The sequence below is a fragment of the Chrysochloris asiatica genome, unplaced genomic scaffold (assembly GCF_000296735.1).
Source record: "Chrysochloris asiatica unplaced genomic scaffold, ChrAsi1.0 scaffold00004, whole genome shotgun sequence".
NCBI lineage: Eukaryota > Metazoa > Chordata > Mammalia > Afrosoricida > Chrysochloridae > Chrysochloris > Chrysochloris asiatica.
The window spans coordinates 45,558,576-45,574,912 of record NW_006408522.1 but is presented as its reverse complement, the minus strand read 5'-3'; the positions used below and the strand labels follow the sequence as shown (position 1 = coordinate 45,574,912).

The window sequence follows — 16,337 nt, the reverse complement described above, 5'->3', positions numbered from 1 at the left end:
GGGGCTGAGCTATCCGAGAAGGCTAAAATGTTTCAGGAGAAAAGTAGATGTGGAAAGATGTAGTCCATTTATGGATACCGGGCTGAGCTATCCGAGAAGGCTAAAATGTTTCAGGAGAAAAGTAGATGTGGAAAGATGTAGCCCATTTATGGATACCGGGCTGAGCTATCCGAGAAGGCTAAAATGTTTCAGGAGAAAAGTAGATGTGGAAAGACGTAGCCCATTTATGTATACCGGGGCTGAGCTATCCGAGAAGGCATGGTTAGTCTACTTCTTACTAGAAATCTCTGGAAAAATCAGCTTTGGGTTCATTTCCACACTAGTAGAGTCCCCTTGTGGAAGTACTGATCTAGAATAAAATTGTGCTTTAAGGAAAGGTCCACAGCAGAACACTGCTAAGAGCCTGGTCAGACCTGAAGATGCTACAAGGCCCCCTCCTGCGTGGGAAGGCAGGCCCCATATGTGTAGCTTGCTGGAGGTAACTGGCACCTCTGCCTAGTTTGGCAAAGCACATTTCCAGAGTAGCAGTTACTGAGCTAAGTTCTGTCCTGACGTTTCTCATTGCATCCCTATACAATTCTTGAGTCAGGCACTGTAGGATAGACCACAAGGGCGGTTTGAATCACAAGGTTGGTGATTCGAATTATCAGGCACTCCGCAGAAACTCTATACAGGGTCACTATGAGTCGGAATCGACTGAATGGCATTTAACACAACAACATTCCCATTTAAAAAATTTATGAACAAAGAAACAGACTCTCATGTAATTTCCTTGGTCTCATTTGATCCCCACAACAATCCTTCATATATTCACTCATCTCCATTTTTAACTAAAAGGGACATTAAGACTGAACAGCAAATGAGAGAACCAGCCTTCAAAGCCAGAAGTTCAAACACTGAACCTAGAGGTTTGATCTCAAAGTCGATGGTTTTCCTAGATGGCCTCTTTACTTTGTCTACTCTTAATAGTAAAAGACTTGGGAAAGTACATCAATTTAAATTTTGAGAAAATTTCATAATAGCCACTAGAAAACATTTTAAATGAAACTGTAATAAATGGAGTTGTTTCTTCTAGCTGTTTCACACTCAGTGTATTCTTAATTCCCCCTCTTTTCCCCTTTGCTCTGTCCCTTCCCTGCTTACCTCACTGGTGACTTAGTGAGGAAATAGATACAATAAGGGGACTAGCATAAATAGCACACTTTCTGTGCTAATGTTTTCAAAGCTAGGAGGCTCCCTGCGTCCAGCTGCTATCCTGTTATAGAGTGGAGACAGGAGTGGGACAAGGCCACCATACAATCTGCTGAGAGCTGAAATGACTTGAATACTCATAATTAAACTCACTATCATAGAGCTGATTCTGACTCATAGCAACCTTTTAAGAAGTGCCCCTTGGCATTTGTTGTTGTTCTTGTTAAGTGCCACTAAGTTGGTTCCAAGTCATAGTGACTCTGTATAGAATTAAAGTTGTTAAGTGCTGTTGAAGTCTGTTCTGACTCATCGCAACACTGTAATGAGTTTCTGCAGAGTGACTGGTGGGAGGTTTGAACCACCAACCTTGTGCTATTCAGTCCAGTGCTTACCCTACAGCACCACACCAGGACTCCTTTACAGGGTTTAAGAGGCTGTAAAGCTTTATAGAAACAGACCCGCTCATCTTTCTCCTGTGGAGGAGCTGGTGGGCTCAAACCACCAACCTTTTGTTTGGAAGCCCAATGCTTAACTTACTGAGTCAATAGAGCTCCTGAAGGGATCTGAGGAGGTGCAAACTACAGGGATGCTTTCCCATCTAGCAGAGAAAACAGCTGGTTTTTGAACACAGGATCAAAAGTCACATGTGGTCAAAAAATGCAGTCCTTAGTACATAGTGGCTGTACAGAAAATGTTTACTGAAGTGAATTTAATGTTTTGTACATTGAGGAAATTTTTCCTCTACTCAGGAACACTGATATCTTGATGCTCTCACACAATAGGTAAAACCTGAGATTTTATCTCAATTCGATCTCAAAGCTTAACGTAGAGTCACTAAAATGACTACAAAATATGCTGCAACATGTAATAAAGCTTGTTTTAGCACTATTAATTCACTCTCCTCTGAAAGGAATTCAGTCTTGTAAATTGTCATTGAGACATGGCATTTAAATAGACAGTATTGCCATACGCAAGTAAATATTAAAGCACAGTATCTGACAGTCCTTGGAGAATGGCCTTGCAATGTCAAGACTGTGGAAACAGGATGTGAAATCTGCTCACAGATATTTTACTTAAATGTCAAAATAAAATGGATCTCTCTAAATGAATCTTTATGGATATTGTAATATGACAGCGAAGTGATTACACAATGATGAAAAAAATACTTCTACGAAGATGATTGAGGTTAAGATGGAATGGATTTTGCTATTTCAATGTATGACCAAATTAATGTATCACTTCAAGAAGCAATTTTCAAACCTACTACAGGCTACACATTGCACTAGGGACTGGTGTGGGAAAAAAAGGTGTGAGTGTGTTTGAGTGTTATTCAGGCACTCTTCATTGTGTAACTGATGACCATAAGGGAATAGAGTCAACTGAAACACTTATGGGAGAATATTCATGCTTCAATAGGTGAAGTGTTTGGAAGGTAAAAGATGTTCTAGACACAGATTTAGTGGTGAGAATAAAAATAGCATGTTCTATCCACAGAGGACTAGAGTGGAGAGGGAAGCATCCAGCTGATAAGAAGTGAGGGTATATGCACAAGAACACCCACACTTGTAGATAATGCCTACTTGACCTGGCTTCAATGACTGGATGATCAGAACTCAACTAGAAGAACAAAGAAGAGGAAAAAAAGAGTAATCTGATACAATTTGATGAACTTGACCTACACCTATGGATGCAATAGTTCAAAAGAGGGAACAAATCTTTACAGCGAGAATCATTCCCACCCCCCTCCATACACAGGGTAGACAGGGATGGGCAACTTGGACATTGGCTACCCAAAATGGGGGGAGGGAGCTACAAAGGCAAGAAGTGACTGGCTTACAAGCTTTCAAGAGGAAGCCTAGAACCAGAGGGTGTAGAAAAGGTAGAATTTCCACTGAGTAATATCCAATCTGTCTGGGCACAATAGTGAATAATTACTATCAGGAGTGACTTTGAGGGTTGGAACTTTAAAGGTAGACATTTTGTATCAAAAGGAGGGGAGTGGTTGACTTTGCAGTCCAGAAGCGGAGGTCCCTGGGACCATCAAGGGAGAAGAATGGAGTACGGGACCCTACCCAGAGAAGCAGGGACGCCAGAGATGGAGGTAGAGACTATGACATGGAGAGATGGAGTAGCTGGGGACTCTAGATCCAGAGAGGGAGAGGGGCTGTGTGCTGCAGACCAGGGGGCACACGCTTGCAGGGTATACCCTTTGGTTGGTTGGTGATGCATGTAGGGGATTATAACCATGGCAATGAAATGATATAAGGTAGGATGAATGTAAAACTAATGTTTTCCCATGTAAACTATCACATATTTACAATAAAACATTTTTTTAAAAAGCATGTTTTTTAAAAATGTTCACAGACCAATAAACGTATTTAGTATGCTGGAATCCAAGGCAACCACAGGTTGTATGAACCTTGCCTACTGTTTGGTGAAAGGTGAGATAGTGTATCCAGTGGTAACAGGTATGGTGGAATGTCAGGCAAGAATCTTTTATAACATACTTCAAATGACAGGCATTTTTGACTCAAGATTAAGAATTGTGCTCAAGGTCTCAGGCAGAGTGGATGGAATGCAAGACCAATATTGGGTGACTTCAAAGTCATGCTCATACCACATGCTTTCCAATGTAAAGGAATGAGGTGGCATTAATGTATCTCAGTGGCAAAAATGAAGCACATACCTCCAGCATAACTAGGGCCAGCCTGCTGAAAGGAGGCAAAGACCTTTGACCAAGATTATATCCTGATTACTATTCTACATGTTTTCACATAGTTTGTCAAAAGACCTCAGTTTGATCTGAGCCAGGGCTCGGTCAGTAACTGCAGCTGGCACTTGGTCAACTTCAAGCAGGGTACAGCCACCCTCCCCATCCAATCACGCACATTGTCCTTATGAGGATAGCTTGCTAATGCCACTAACACACACCTCAGCTATCCCTGGCACTTGATGTAGTAGTCATAACTATCATACGATAATACAACTTGACAGAAAACACCGATGGGAAGTCCATCATCATCTAAGGACTCACAGCCCAGCTAATCCAGCATCCTTGAAGACCATGTGACTGAAGCCCAAACAGTACTCCTCCTAGGAATCTCTGTCTTTATTCCAGATCCTCCAACACACAGAGAGGATCAGAGGCACACACCCAATTAACAAAGGGTACTGCTCACTGTCTCCTCCTCTTAGCTTTCCCACTGAGTCCCATCAACTCCTGTGCTGCCACCTAGGCCCCTGAAATGCAATACGGGGCCACTGTGTGCAGTCTACTCTATCATGTAACAACTAAGATGAGTGACAACAGGTGAGGTGACTCAATGTCCTCAGTGTTCAAAAACAAAGCCATAAATCTCTATTGAGTAATATCACTATTTCCAGTAAGGGAGGCAAACAAGACAATGTGTTTTGCCTCCCATACTGGAAGGAAGCATGCACCAAGCACCAAGCAAAGTAATGATACATTTTTTTTTTTTAAGGGGTAAATAAGAAGCCTAAGAGAAAGTGGGAGATCTCTAGTCTTTCTCAACACCTGTCTTGATTTTGAATGGAGAGTTGCAGGTACTCTCCACACATTCTTCCTGTTTTGTAGCTTTGTGGTCTAAGATGCCGAGTGCCTTGCCAACATAGTGTCAGAAGGAAGCCAATTATCCTGGAGGAACATGACTAGATCTTGGCTGCCATGGGGCCTAGGTCATTTCAATTTCAGTTCCTTTCAAATGAAAATGAAGGTAGATGGGTTGAATACTGCTGTACTGAGGATTATTTAAAATCTCTAACACAGTGAAAGCAGTGAAATGTAACCACACTGCCAACTGCACAGGAACAATGTGACTCATGGGTGGGCTTTCAACCTGCTCTGTTATGCCAGTGACCCCCATGGCACCACTATGACTTTCCAGCCCTCAGCTGCCTGCCTCCCTGGGCATGGAACTAGAGGGACTTGGGGAGATAAGAAATGGGCCTTTTGTGGATAAAATGAACTTACAGGCCAGAAATGGTGCCAAGTGGAAGGAATGGTACGCTGATTCTCTATGGAGCTCAGAGCTTTTCAGGCTTCCTCCAGAGACCCAAGCACAGCACTGAGTCAACAGAGTGGTGGGATGGAAGCATCCCTTGGAACAGGATACTGCCAGCTGCCTGGAAAGTTGCTGGATTCCTCTAGCATCAGAAAGAACCCCCTTCCAGAAATGGTAAAAACCTCAGAATCATTGTTCTGTTCCAGGGCTACAGATAAAGGCAGAATGAGGTTAGAGCAGAACAAGGGCAAAGCTAGCATTCTAAGACGTGGACTTTGTTGGCAATTAGCCATCATCATCGTTTCACATCTTTCCACCATGCCCCCAATCTTCTGCTTTTCTTGGAGAAGAACTTGATCATGTCTGTCAAGGATCTTAGGACTCCTGTGTTGCTTTCTTTCATTGATTCTGCCCTCAACTACATCCTGGAGGTCAAGATGTTTTGTTAAATAGATACACACCTGAATTTAACTACTTCCTGGGAGCCAAAATGTTTTGCTAAATGAATATACATTAGAATTTAAAATTTCCCTTAAGCAAGGTGCCTTAAACAAAAAGAAAAAAAAAAAAAAGAAATAAGAGGAAGTGAGGATAACAAAGAGATGAATTCAGGAAACTAGAAGAAAGACAATGAGCCAACACATTACTGGATGAGAAACAGATTGAAAGTTTGCGTAAGGCATGGGCAGTGAGCCTACATTTTAAAATTGTTTGAAATATATGTATGTGAAAATCTCATTCAAGTATTGAGCAATATTTTGGGAAAAAATACATATACCAAATAAATCATCTACCTAAAAAGACCATAAAAGTGGAAGAAATGGATTCTTCAAAGAAAGGCAGTTCTGAGACTGGTCTCTTCTGACACATTAGGAAACAGAAATGCCCTATACAAAATTCACCTGTCAGCTTTATGCATGAACAGAATCATCAATGACCCTTCACTGAAACTGTGTTGAGGACACAAATCCAGATACATTTGTAGACAAGGGCAAAGAAACAATTAAACCAGAGTTGACGCTCTCGTAGGATCTGTGGAGTTATCCTCCAAAGAAGCACAGAATTCCTGATAACTGTGTGCACATCTGGGATGAACCTTTCTTGTGCTTGCATGAACATTCCAGAATAACCATAAAGTGACAGAGCATTCAACTGTGCATCAGAAGGTAGTTCAGTATGCAATTTTTAAGTATCCAAGTCGATCGAGTGCTGATTTCTACAGAATTGAAACCGGGATGGACATCAAAGACAAAGGCTTTCAAAATAATGTCTATATACACTTTCAGCAGTAAAGCCACACATCTGGGGCAGACCAAACTACCATAATAATCTTAATGAGATAGCTGAATGGATTGGAGAGAGCAAAGAGACCTGGGGGTGTGTGTGGGTGTGTGTGTGTGGGCAGAAACAGTCAAGAAAAAGGATAAGATGTTACTACCCACTTTGTATGATACAAATCATTGCAGGATAGTGCCAGGCCAGCTTATCGTACTGTATCGTTACTGTTCCTGAGTGCTGGAAGCTATGCAAGTAGGATTTTGAATACCAGCAGGGTCACCCATGGTAGGCAGGTTTCAGCTGAGTTTCTAGACTAAGAGACTAAGGAGAGGCACACTACATCTGAATACTTAACCACTGAAAACCTAGTGAATAGCAATGGAATATTATCAGATATCACCAGAATATTGAATAGTGAAGCATTATGAATAGTTCTGAGGTGGTACTGTAGGATAAGCACTAGACCACAAGGTCAATTTAAACCACAAGCTGGCTATTTAAACCCACCAGCAGTCCTTGGAAACATTAAACAGTGTTGCTATGAGTCAGACCCAAGCTGACAGCACTTAACAACAACAACAATGAATGGTGGTAGCACCAAAATATTGTCAAGATATAGTGCCAGAAATGAGTCCTTCAGGATTGAAGGAAATCAAAACACAACTGGAGAAGAGCTGTCTCCTTAATGTAGAGTTGACCATGATGACGGGAATGAATTAAAGCTCTTGGATCTTCATTTGCTGACAGGGAACAATTCAAAATGAGGAGAAACAGCTATAAGCATCCATTAATCATCAGATCATTGCATGTAGGAAGCATGAATCTAGGAAAATTGCAAGTTGTCAAAAATGAAATAGACTGCATAAAGATAGATAACCTAGCCATCAGTGAGCTGAAACGGACTGATATTGGCCATTATGAATCTGAAAATCATATGGTTAACTAAGTCGAGAATGACAACCTAAAGAGGAATGGTATCATATTCATCATCAAAAAGAACATTTCAAGGTCAATCTTGAAAAATAATACTGTCTGTGATAGGATAATAGCCATATGCCCATACGGTAGACCAGTTAATGCATTATTCAATTTTACGTACTAACCAATAAAGCTAGTGATAAAGACACTGAAGAATTCTATCAACATCTTCAGTCTGAAATCGATCAAACATGCAGTCAATATGTATTGTTAATTACTGGTGATAGGAATACAAAGGTTGGAAACAAAGAGGAAAGATCAGGAGTTGAAAAATATGGTCTTGGTTATAGAAATGATGTTGGAGATCATAAAAATGAATTTTCAAAACCAATGAGTTATTCATCAGAAGTATGATTTTTTTTTTTTTAACAACATAAAGGATGACTGAACATGAACCTCTCAAGATGAAACATACAGAAATCAAATTGACTACATTTGTGGCAAGAGACAGTGGAGAAGCCCTATAACATCAGCCAAAACAAAGTCAAGGAAAACATGCTGAACAGACTATCAACTGCTCATAGCAAGTTCAGGTTGAAGCTAAAGAAAATTGTAGCAAGTCCATGAGAGCCAAGATATGACTTGAACACATCCCATCCAAATTTACAGATCATCTCAAGAACATACTAGATGCATTAGACACTAATGACTAAAGACCTGAATAGTTATAGGATAACATCAAGAATATTATATATGAAGAAAAGTAAATGGTCATTAAGAAGACAGACAAGAAAGAAGGAAAATACCAAAATGGAGGAGTCTTTGAACTTATTCTCCAGTGTAGAGAAGCTAAAGCAAATGTTAGAAATAAGGATATAAAAGAGCGGAACAGGAAATTTCAAAGGATAACTTGAGAAGAAAAAGTCAAATATTATAATGAAATGTGCCAAGACCTGGAGTTAGGAAACCAAAAGAGAAGAACACACGCAGAATTTCTCAAGTTGAGGGAACTGAAGAACTATGGCTTGCAATATTGAAACATTCTATGCACAAAATATTTAATGATACAGAAAGCATAAAAAGAAGATGGAAGGAACATATAGAGTCACTAAACCAAAAATAAATGGTCACTGTTTAACCCTTTTCCAAGAAGTATCATTTGATCAAAACCCAACAGTACTACTCTTTGGTACAACCAGACAATGGAGTATTATGCTACCTTGAAGAATAACAAGGGAACTACAAACCACCACGTAAAATGGATGAACCTTGAGGACATTATGGCGAGTGAAATTATTCAGTCACAAAAGGAGAAATGCTGCATAAGACCATTATTGTAAAAGCTTAAGAAAAAATACCCACACTAAAAGAAAAAAGAAAGAAATTCTTTGTTGATTACTGGGACAAGGGGAGGTAGAGGAAGAGAGAGCACAGGGTAAGCAATAGACACATGACAGTACGGGTGTTGAGGGGGCAATACACAAGAAGTGGGAGGGGAATGGAAGAACAAGGTGGATAGGAAAACATGAGGCAGGTTTGCATGGGCTAAATGGGACAGAGGTAAATAGTGATTACGCTCAACCTTGGAATTACAGGGCTCTGTGATACAGGGATTGAGGAATAGTTTGAATGGGTAAAAGAAGGGAAATAATGGTAAGATGCTTGACTGTCTTATGAATCTTGGTTTTCCTTGCCTACCACTATAAAATAGATAGGAATAGCCAGAAATATCACTAGAGAAATCTTGTAAGGCCTTCTTTAGCCTATAACTGATTGGAATACCTAAAATGGGGCTAAGAACTTGCCCAGTGAAATAGGCTTCCTGTGGAGCCTTTGCAGTGTATAAGACCTTAGGTGGAATCCTGATCCCCATCCAGAATCTTCTGAGGTGGGAAATTTCCACTTGAAAAAATAAGCAGGCCAGCCTAGAGCAGCTAGAGGAACAGAAGACACTTCTTGAAAGAAAGACCAGCAAGAAAAACCAAAAACAATAATGGCAGTCTGACTGACTACTGCAAGAACAAGCAAATTGCTTGCTTGGGAGCCATCAAGGCAAGCAATCAAGTCCCCTCAGGGCAAATCCCCTTTCAAGACTGAAACTCAAAGGGAATACATGAGCAGGCATGCAATCTTTCTGGTGATCATGTTGGTCTACCAATAAGGGGAAGTGGGGAAAAACAACAATTAAACTGTGAGCTAAGTCCTACCACACTCAATAGATTCCTGTAAACCTTGACTGAGACCTGGTTGGCCAGTAGTATAGCAAGACCTGGGGACTCCCGAGCCCATGGACAGGAACATAGCAGAGGACTAGAGCAGAAAGTGAAGCATCCCAATGATATGAAAAGAGGAGAGATGCACAAGAATGCCCATACTTGCAGATAGTACCCATTTGACCTAGATTCAATGGCTGGATGATCAGAACTCGACTAGAGGAAGAAAGAAGAGGGAAAAAAGTGTAATCTGCTACAATTTGATGAACTTGACCTATTTTTACAGATGCAATAGCTTAAAAGAGGGGACGGATATTTACAGCAAGGATCATTCCCACTCCTTCTGTACACAGAGTTGACAGAGATGGACAACTTATATGTTGGCTACCCAAAATGGGGCGGGGAGACTATAAAGGCACAAAATGACTGGCTTACAATTTTCAAGAGGGAGCTTAGTTTCAGAGAGTGTGGGGGAAGGTAGAATCTTCACTGAGTGGTTTCCAACCTGTCTAGATGGGGCTGGTGAAAGGAGATGGGGATAAGATTCTTGCGGTTCAATAGTGAATAACTGTTATCAGGATTGACTGCGATTGTTACAGATGTAAAGGTAGATGTTTTGTCACAAAAGGAGGGGAGTGGTTGATCTTGCAGTCCAAGAGTGGAGGACCATGGGACAATCAAGGGAGAAGAATGGAGAGTGGGACCCTATCCACAGAAGCAACGATGCCAGAGATGGAGGTAGAGACGAGGATGAGGAGAGATGGAGCTTCTGGGGACTCCAGACTCCAGGAGGGAGAGAGGATGTGTGCTGATGGATGGGTGGCAGGCTTGAAGGGTATGCCCTTTGGTTGTTTGAATGGTTATATATTCCTGAGTGCATCAATGTTCATTAAAAAAACGAAAAAAAAAACAGAATGGAAGCAAATGCTGTTGAATGATGGTGCATGGAGGAGATTGTAGTCATTGCAATACAATGAAATACGATAGCATAAATGTAAAGCTGATTTTCTCCCATGTAAACTATCACTCAAGTCACAATAAAAACTTTAAAATAACAACAACAACAACAAAACAGAGCCAATAACACTGAAGAAGTCATCCAAGGTGCACTGAAGGCATTGGCAAAGAACAAGTCACCGGTAACTGATGGAACACAGATTGAAAACTTTCAACAAACTGATGCAGAAATGAAGGCACTCATCTATACCAATACATCTGGAAGACAGCTACCTGGACAACTGATTGGAAGAGATCTATATTTGTGTCCATTTCAAAGTGAGGTGCCCCAACAGAATGCGAAAATTATCAGATAATATCATTAATATAGCATGCAAGTAAAATTTGCTCAAGATAATTGCAGTTAAAATCCACTGGCTCATTGGATGCCCTATTCAGAGTTGCTGTGAATCCTAATGGACTTACTAGTATCTAACAACAATTTCTTTGTAGTCATAGTGCCAACTTAGAGTTTCACTAAATTCACTTTTCAAACATGGTCAAAGTCCAGTTAATCACACCTTACCTTTGATGGCCGGAAAGAAAAGGCTGTAGACTTTGTATCTGACTTTCCGCGGTCTTGAAGTATGAGGCCTTGGTCCTCTGTCAAGGCCAGGTAGTGGCCTGTGGTGAGATGCCGAAGTCGGAAAGCCTGGCCCCATCTGATGTTACTGCCACTCCAGCTGGTTAAGTGACACAGACAAGTAATTATGTTTACATAAAAAACAAACTGGTTTTCAATGTTTTTCATATGCATTTTTTTAAAACATGCTAAGGAGCTCTGGTAGCGTAGTGGTTACGAATCGGGCTGTGAACCTTAAGGTCAGCAATTCGAAACTACCAGCCACTCCGCGGGAGAAAGATGAGGCTTTCTACTCCCGTAAAGATTTACCCCCTCGGAAACTCTGTACAGGGTCGCTATGGGTCGGAACTGACTCAATGGCACTTAACAACAACAGGCGACAATTAACCCTCCTAAGGTCCATCCCTTAGGGGACAGAGCGCCAGTGTTCCAGATTGCTCTATGCTTTCATATCTGCCTACAAATCAGCATGCATGTGCAGAAGAGTGTGCCTCTGACTCTCCTTAAGGACAGCACCAAGGAACATGATCCTGAGGGAAGACTGATTATGGTTTAAATGTCACTGAAAGGCCCATGTTTCCAAAATTGCCTTGCATCCATTGAAATGTTTTGATGCAAATAATCACAAAAACAATGAGAAGTTTGCCTCTCAAGGGCAAACTTATTTATTACAGCAAAGCCCTTCTTACCGTACTGTTACGAACACAAACATTTTACAAACAGAAAGAATGCTACCTTCAGGATAGGCAACAAAAATACTTGTGCAGTTTACACTGGCCAGAGGAAGGCAGATATTAAACTACTAGAATTAGTAAGGAAATATTATAGTATGTTAGAAGATTACAAATGGTATGGAGGAAAAAAATAAAGCATGATAAAGGGATGGGATAATAGAGATTCCATGTTGAATGGCCGTCTTTTTAAGGTGCTTCATCAAAGACTGACATGCAACAAAAGTCATGGTAAATTATAGGAAATGATCCATCAAATAATCCAGAACAAAAAGTTATCTTTTAATTTAGAATAAAATATTTAAGGGATGCATATATCAAATTTAAATAATTTTGTATTTTATCCAACTCTGTAGACCACCACTAAACATAAATCACACTCATAAAATTTAAAAAATTTTTCTTAGTCAGACCTCTGGGGAAATGAACAACAGACCATAGCTAGAACTATATATAAATAACTATTTTGACTTTTAAAAAAGTCTATTAGCAAGAACCATGGCCTAATATTTTGTGAGCAAGAGTATTTTGCTTGCAGAATTTTAAGAGCTGTAAAAGACTGTAAATGTTTAAGTCAACAAAACACGTGGATGTACCAGTATGTGTGTGTATGCTTGCTTTGTTTTAAGAAATTAGGTGATAGAACTTTAATAGAAATTCAAAAGATTTGCTGGTTCTGAATTCAGCACTTTTGTATAGTTTGCCAGGTAATGTGGAACAAATGAAATATTTACAAGAATGGACTGTACTAGAAAGAAAGTAAAAATATTGAAAAGACCATTACCTTATCCGAAGGGGTTCCACTCTCCACAGAGACCTGGCTCGTATTCCAGCTCCCCCAGCTTCATAGAATATCCTCCTGAGACAGATGAAGAGATTAACAGCAAAATCCGTAATACTGATCAGCACTAGGCAGTGGACAGCTCACTGTGTCTGCTGCTCAGGCTGTTCTTCAAGTGCTCAGTCAGCAAAACAAAGCTAGTCTCATTTTCTTCAGGAACGAGACCGGACTTTGAGGTTAGCAGCTGATCAGGTTGCTAACCTCAAGTCAGCAGTTCAAAACTACCAGCTGTTCTGCGGGAGAAAGATGAGGCTTTCTGCTCCCATGAAGATCAACAGCCTTGGAACCCTATGCAGGGTAGCTATGAGTCAGAACTAACTCCATAGCATATAACCATCACCAAAGAGAAGGTACTGCTTTTCACACTCACAAGTCATGGGATCTTGTACACGATCAGGTGTTACAATGGAGAGGGGAGCATAACAATGTTTCTGTTTCCACATTCCCCCTCTCACTGCCACTGAGTGGATTCTGACTCATAGCAACCCTGGAAAGAGTTCCCAAGGAAGGCGTAAATCTTTATCACATCAGAAAACCTCATCTTCCTCCTGAGGACCATCTGGTGTGTCTTAAATGCCAAACATGAAATTAGCAGTCCAGTGCTTATTCTAAGCACCACCAGTTCTCCTTAATTCACAATATCTGACTTGGTGATTTGTACAATGGAGAGTAACCTACCTATAACACATGGTATGTGGAATGAAACAATTACAGTTTAAGAGTATGTCTCACTAATGTTGGCCCTTAGATTGCCTTGTATACAGAATCCAGCCTATTCTTGATTGATTTTTTTTGTTCTGTTTTGTTGTTTCATTACAACGATTATAATCCCCTCCATGTACCATCAATTAACAGTATTTCTCTCTATCCACTTTAGCTTTAAAAACAATAAAACACTCAGGCATATATAATAACTTATATCTCCAAAGGACATATTCTGCAAGTCTGCCTCCTGACCACCAGCTCTTAGTCCCTCTCTTCCCATGAATCTAGAGTCCTCAGCCGTTCCCCTCTCTCCATTACCTCATCTCTGCCTCCATCTTTGGCGTCGCTGCTTCTCTGGATAAGGTCCTGCATTCTGCTTGTGCACTTCTCCCTTGATGGTCCTAGGGTCCTCTTTTTCTGGACTATAAGATTAACCACTCCTCTGTTTTTGTTACAAAACTACCTTTACAAATGTGACAGTTGCAATTAGACTTGATAACAATTATTCACTATTGAATCATACAAATATTATCCCCATCTCTCTTTACCAGACCCATCTAGACTAGATGAAAACTATTCAGTGGGGACTCTATCATCCCCTGCACACTCTTAAACTAAACTCCCTCTTGAAACCTTGTAAGCAGGTCACTTTGTGCCTTTATCAGCCCCTCATTTTAGGTAGCCAATGTCTAAGTTGCCCATCCCTATCTACCCTGTGTATAGAGGGAATAGCATTGATACTTGATGTGAAGACTCCTTCCCTCTCTGTTGGTAAACTATCTCTCTGAATATAGGTCAGGTTCATCAAATTGTAGCAATTTACCCTTGTTTCCTTTATAAAAAAAAATTTTTTTTGCAATCTTCCTTTAGTTGAGTTCTGATTATCGAGCTATTGAGGCTAGGTCAAATAGATACCGTCTGCAAGTTTTAGTATTCTTGTGCATCTCCCCTCACTTCATATCCTCTGGATGCTTCATTCTCAGCTCTAGCCCTCTGTGGCTATGTCCTTGTCCATGGGCTTAAATGTCCTCGGGTCTCACCAAACTTTGGACCAACCAGCCCTTCCTCTTCTCTCATCTCCAGGTCAACATTCTAGTCGATGGACTGTGGTTGAACTCAGCCCATTTCTTCATTGCTGCCTTTCCCCCTCTTCCACTTGTCAGTAGACCAATGTGGTCACCAGCAAGCTTATATGCTTGTTTGTGTATTCCTTTTGAATTTCAGTCTTAGAGGGGTGTTTGTCCTGAAGGAACGAACTTGATTGCTAGCTTTGATATCTTCCTGGCAAACAGCTTGCTTATTCTTGTAGTAGCCAGTCGTGCTGACATTTTTGTTTTGGGTTTTACCTGATGATCTTTCTTTGAAGATGTATCTTCTGTCTCTGTAGCTGTTCCAGGCTGGTCTGCTTGTCCTTTCTAGTGGGACTGTCCCATCTTATAAGGTTCTGGATAGGATTCAGGATTGTACCTAAGGTCCTATACTCTGTAAAGGCTTTGCACAAGGCTTATTTCACTGGGCAAGTTCTAGAACACCTTTTAGGTATTCCAATCAGTTATAGGCTGAAGACAGGCTTACACGTTTTCTCTAATCATGTTTCCCAACATTCCTTTCTATCCCACTTAAGTGTCTTATTTTACAACAGTAGGCAAGGTGAACTCATATTCATAAGACAGTCAAGCATTTTAGTATTATTTCCCCTCTTCAAGCTATACCTAGATTCCTGTATCCCAGAGCCCTGTTGTTCCAAAGTTGAGAATGCATCACTATTTACCTCTGTCCCACTTAGGACATGCAAACCTGTCTCAGTGTTCCCCTATCTTGTTCTTCTACCTCCTCTCCCTTCTTGTATTGCCCCCCTACACACACCCTAACCCCATTGTTGTGGTTACCTTATATTCCATTAATTCTTCCCTACATTTGAGACAGTCTGTTTTATCCTATAATCTACCTGACCTACCCAACACCTGGATCTCTGTTCCTCTGTGTTTACCTTCTTTCACATTGTAATTTAATTGTTTTTATCATAGACTAATCTCCCAGATTCTTTGTTCTTATCATTTTATTCTGTTCTTGACACTTCCATTTGTCAGCTGAGTTCAGGGTGATGCTGCCATGTATGTCATTCTCTACTTGTTGTCTGTTCTCGTTGGTTCTCAGTCCACAGAACTTTCTTTAGGATGTTTTTCGTAGCAGGTTTTCGTAGCAGGAAAAATCCCTTAGCTTCTGTTTATCCTGCAATGCTTTCATTACACCATCATATTTGACTGACAGCTTTGCTGGGTAAAGGATTCTTAGGTGGCAGATTTTCTCTTTCAGGATTTTTCATATGTCTCCCCATTGCCTTCTTGCCTGCATGGTTTTTGTTGAGAGATCTCAGCTTAATCTGATATGCTTGTCATTGTATTATACACTTCTCTTTTCCCTAGCTACTTTCAGGATTCTGTCCTTATCCTTGATTTTGGAGAACTTGATTATTATGTCTTGGTGATTGCCTTTTAGGGTCTATCCTTCTTGGGGTTCGTTGAGTTTCTTGAATGCTTATCTTTTCACTTCTCAGGATGTTAGGAAAATTTTCTTCCAGAAGCCCTTCAACTATCTCCTCTGTGGACTTGTGTGATTCTTCATGTCCTGGAATGCAGATAATTCTTAAGTTACTCTTTCATGTTGTCCAACATGAATCTTATTCAGATTTTTAAAATCCTTTTTGTGTTCGCTCTTCTATCTTAGTAGTGTTAAGAGATTTATCTTCTAGCTCACTAGTTCTGGCTTCTACCTCTTCAATTCTACTCCTTTGCCCTTTCAGTGTATTGTCCATTTCTTATATTCTATTATTGAATTGGACCTCTTTCAGTAGGTTTT

At 40.5% G+C, this 16,337-nt stretch overlaps 1 protein-coding gene across 1 annotated transcript in view; it reads right to left on the bottom strand.

Moving 5' to 3' along the window:
- Positions 1-16,337, bottom strand: part of RYR3 (ryanodine receptor 3) — a 775,913-nt gene that overhangs the window by 403,255 nt on the left and 356,321 nt on the right. Inside the window, exons 9-10 of the mRNA XM_006831810.1 lie at positions 12,717-12,791; positions 11,145-11,301 (exon numbers count right to left, since the gene is read on the bottom strand). Of these exons, the coding sequence (XP_006831873.1) occupies positions 11,145-11,301; positions 12,717-12,791 (232 nt within the window). The remainder of the gene's footprint in view (positions 1-11,144; positions 11,302-12,716; positions 12,792-16,337) is intronic.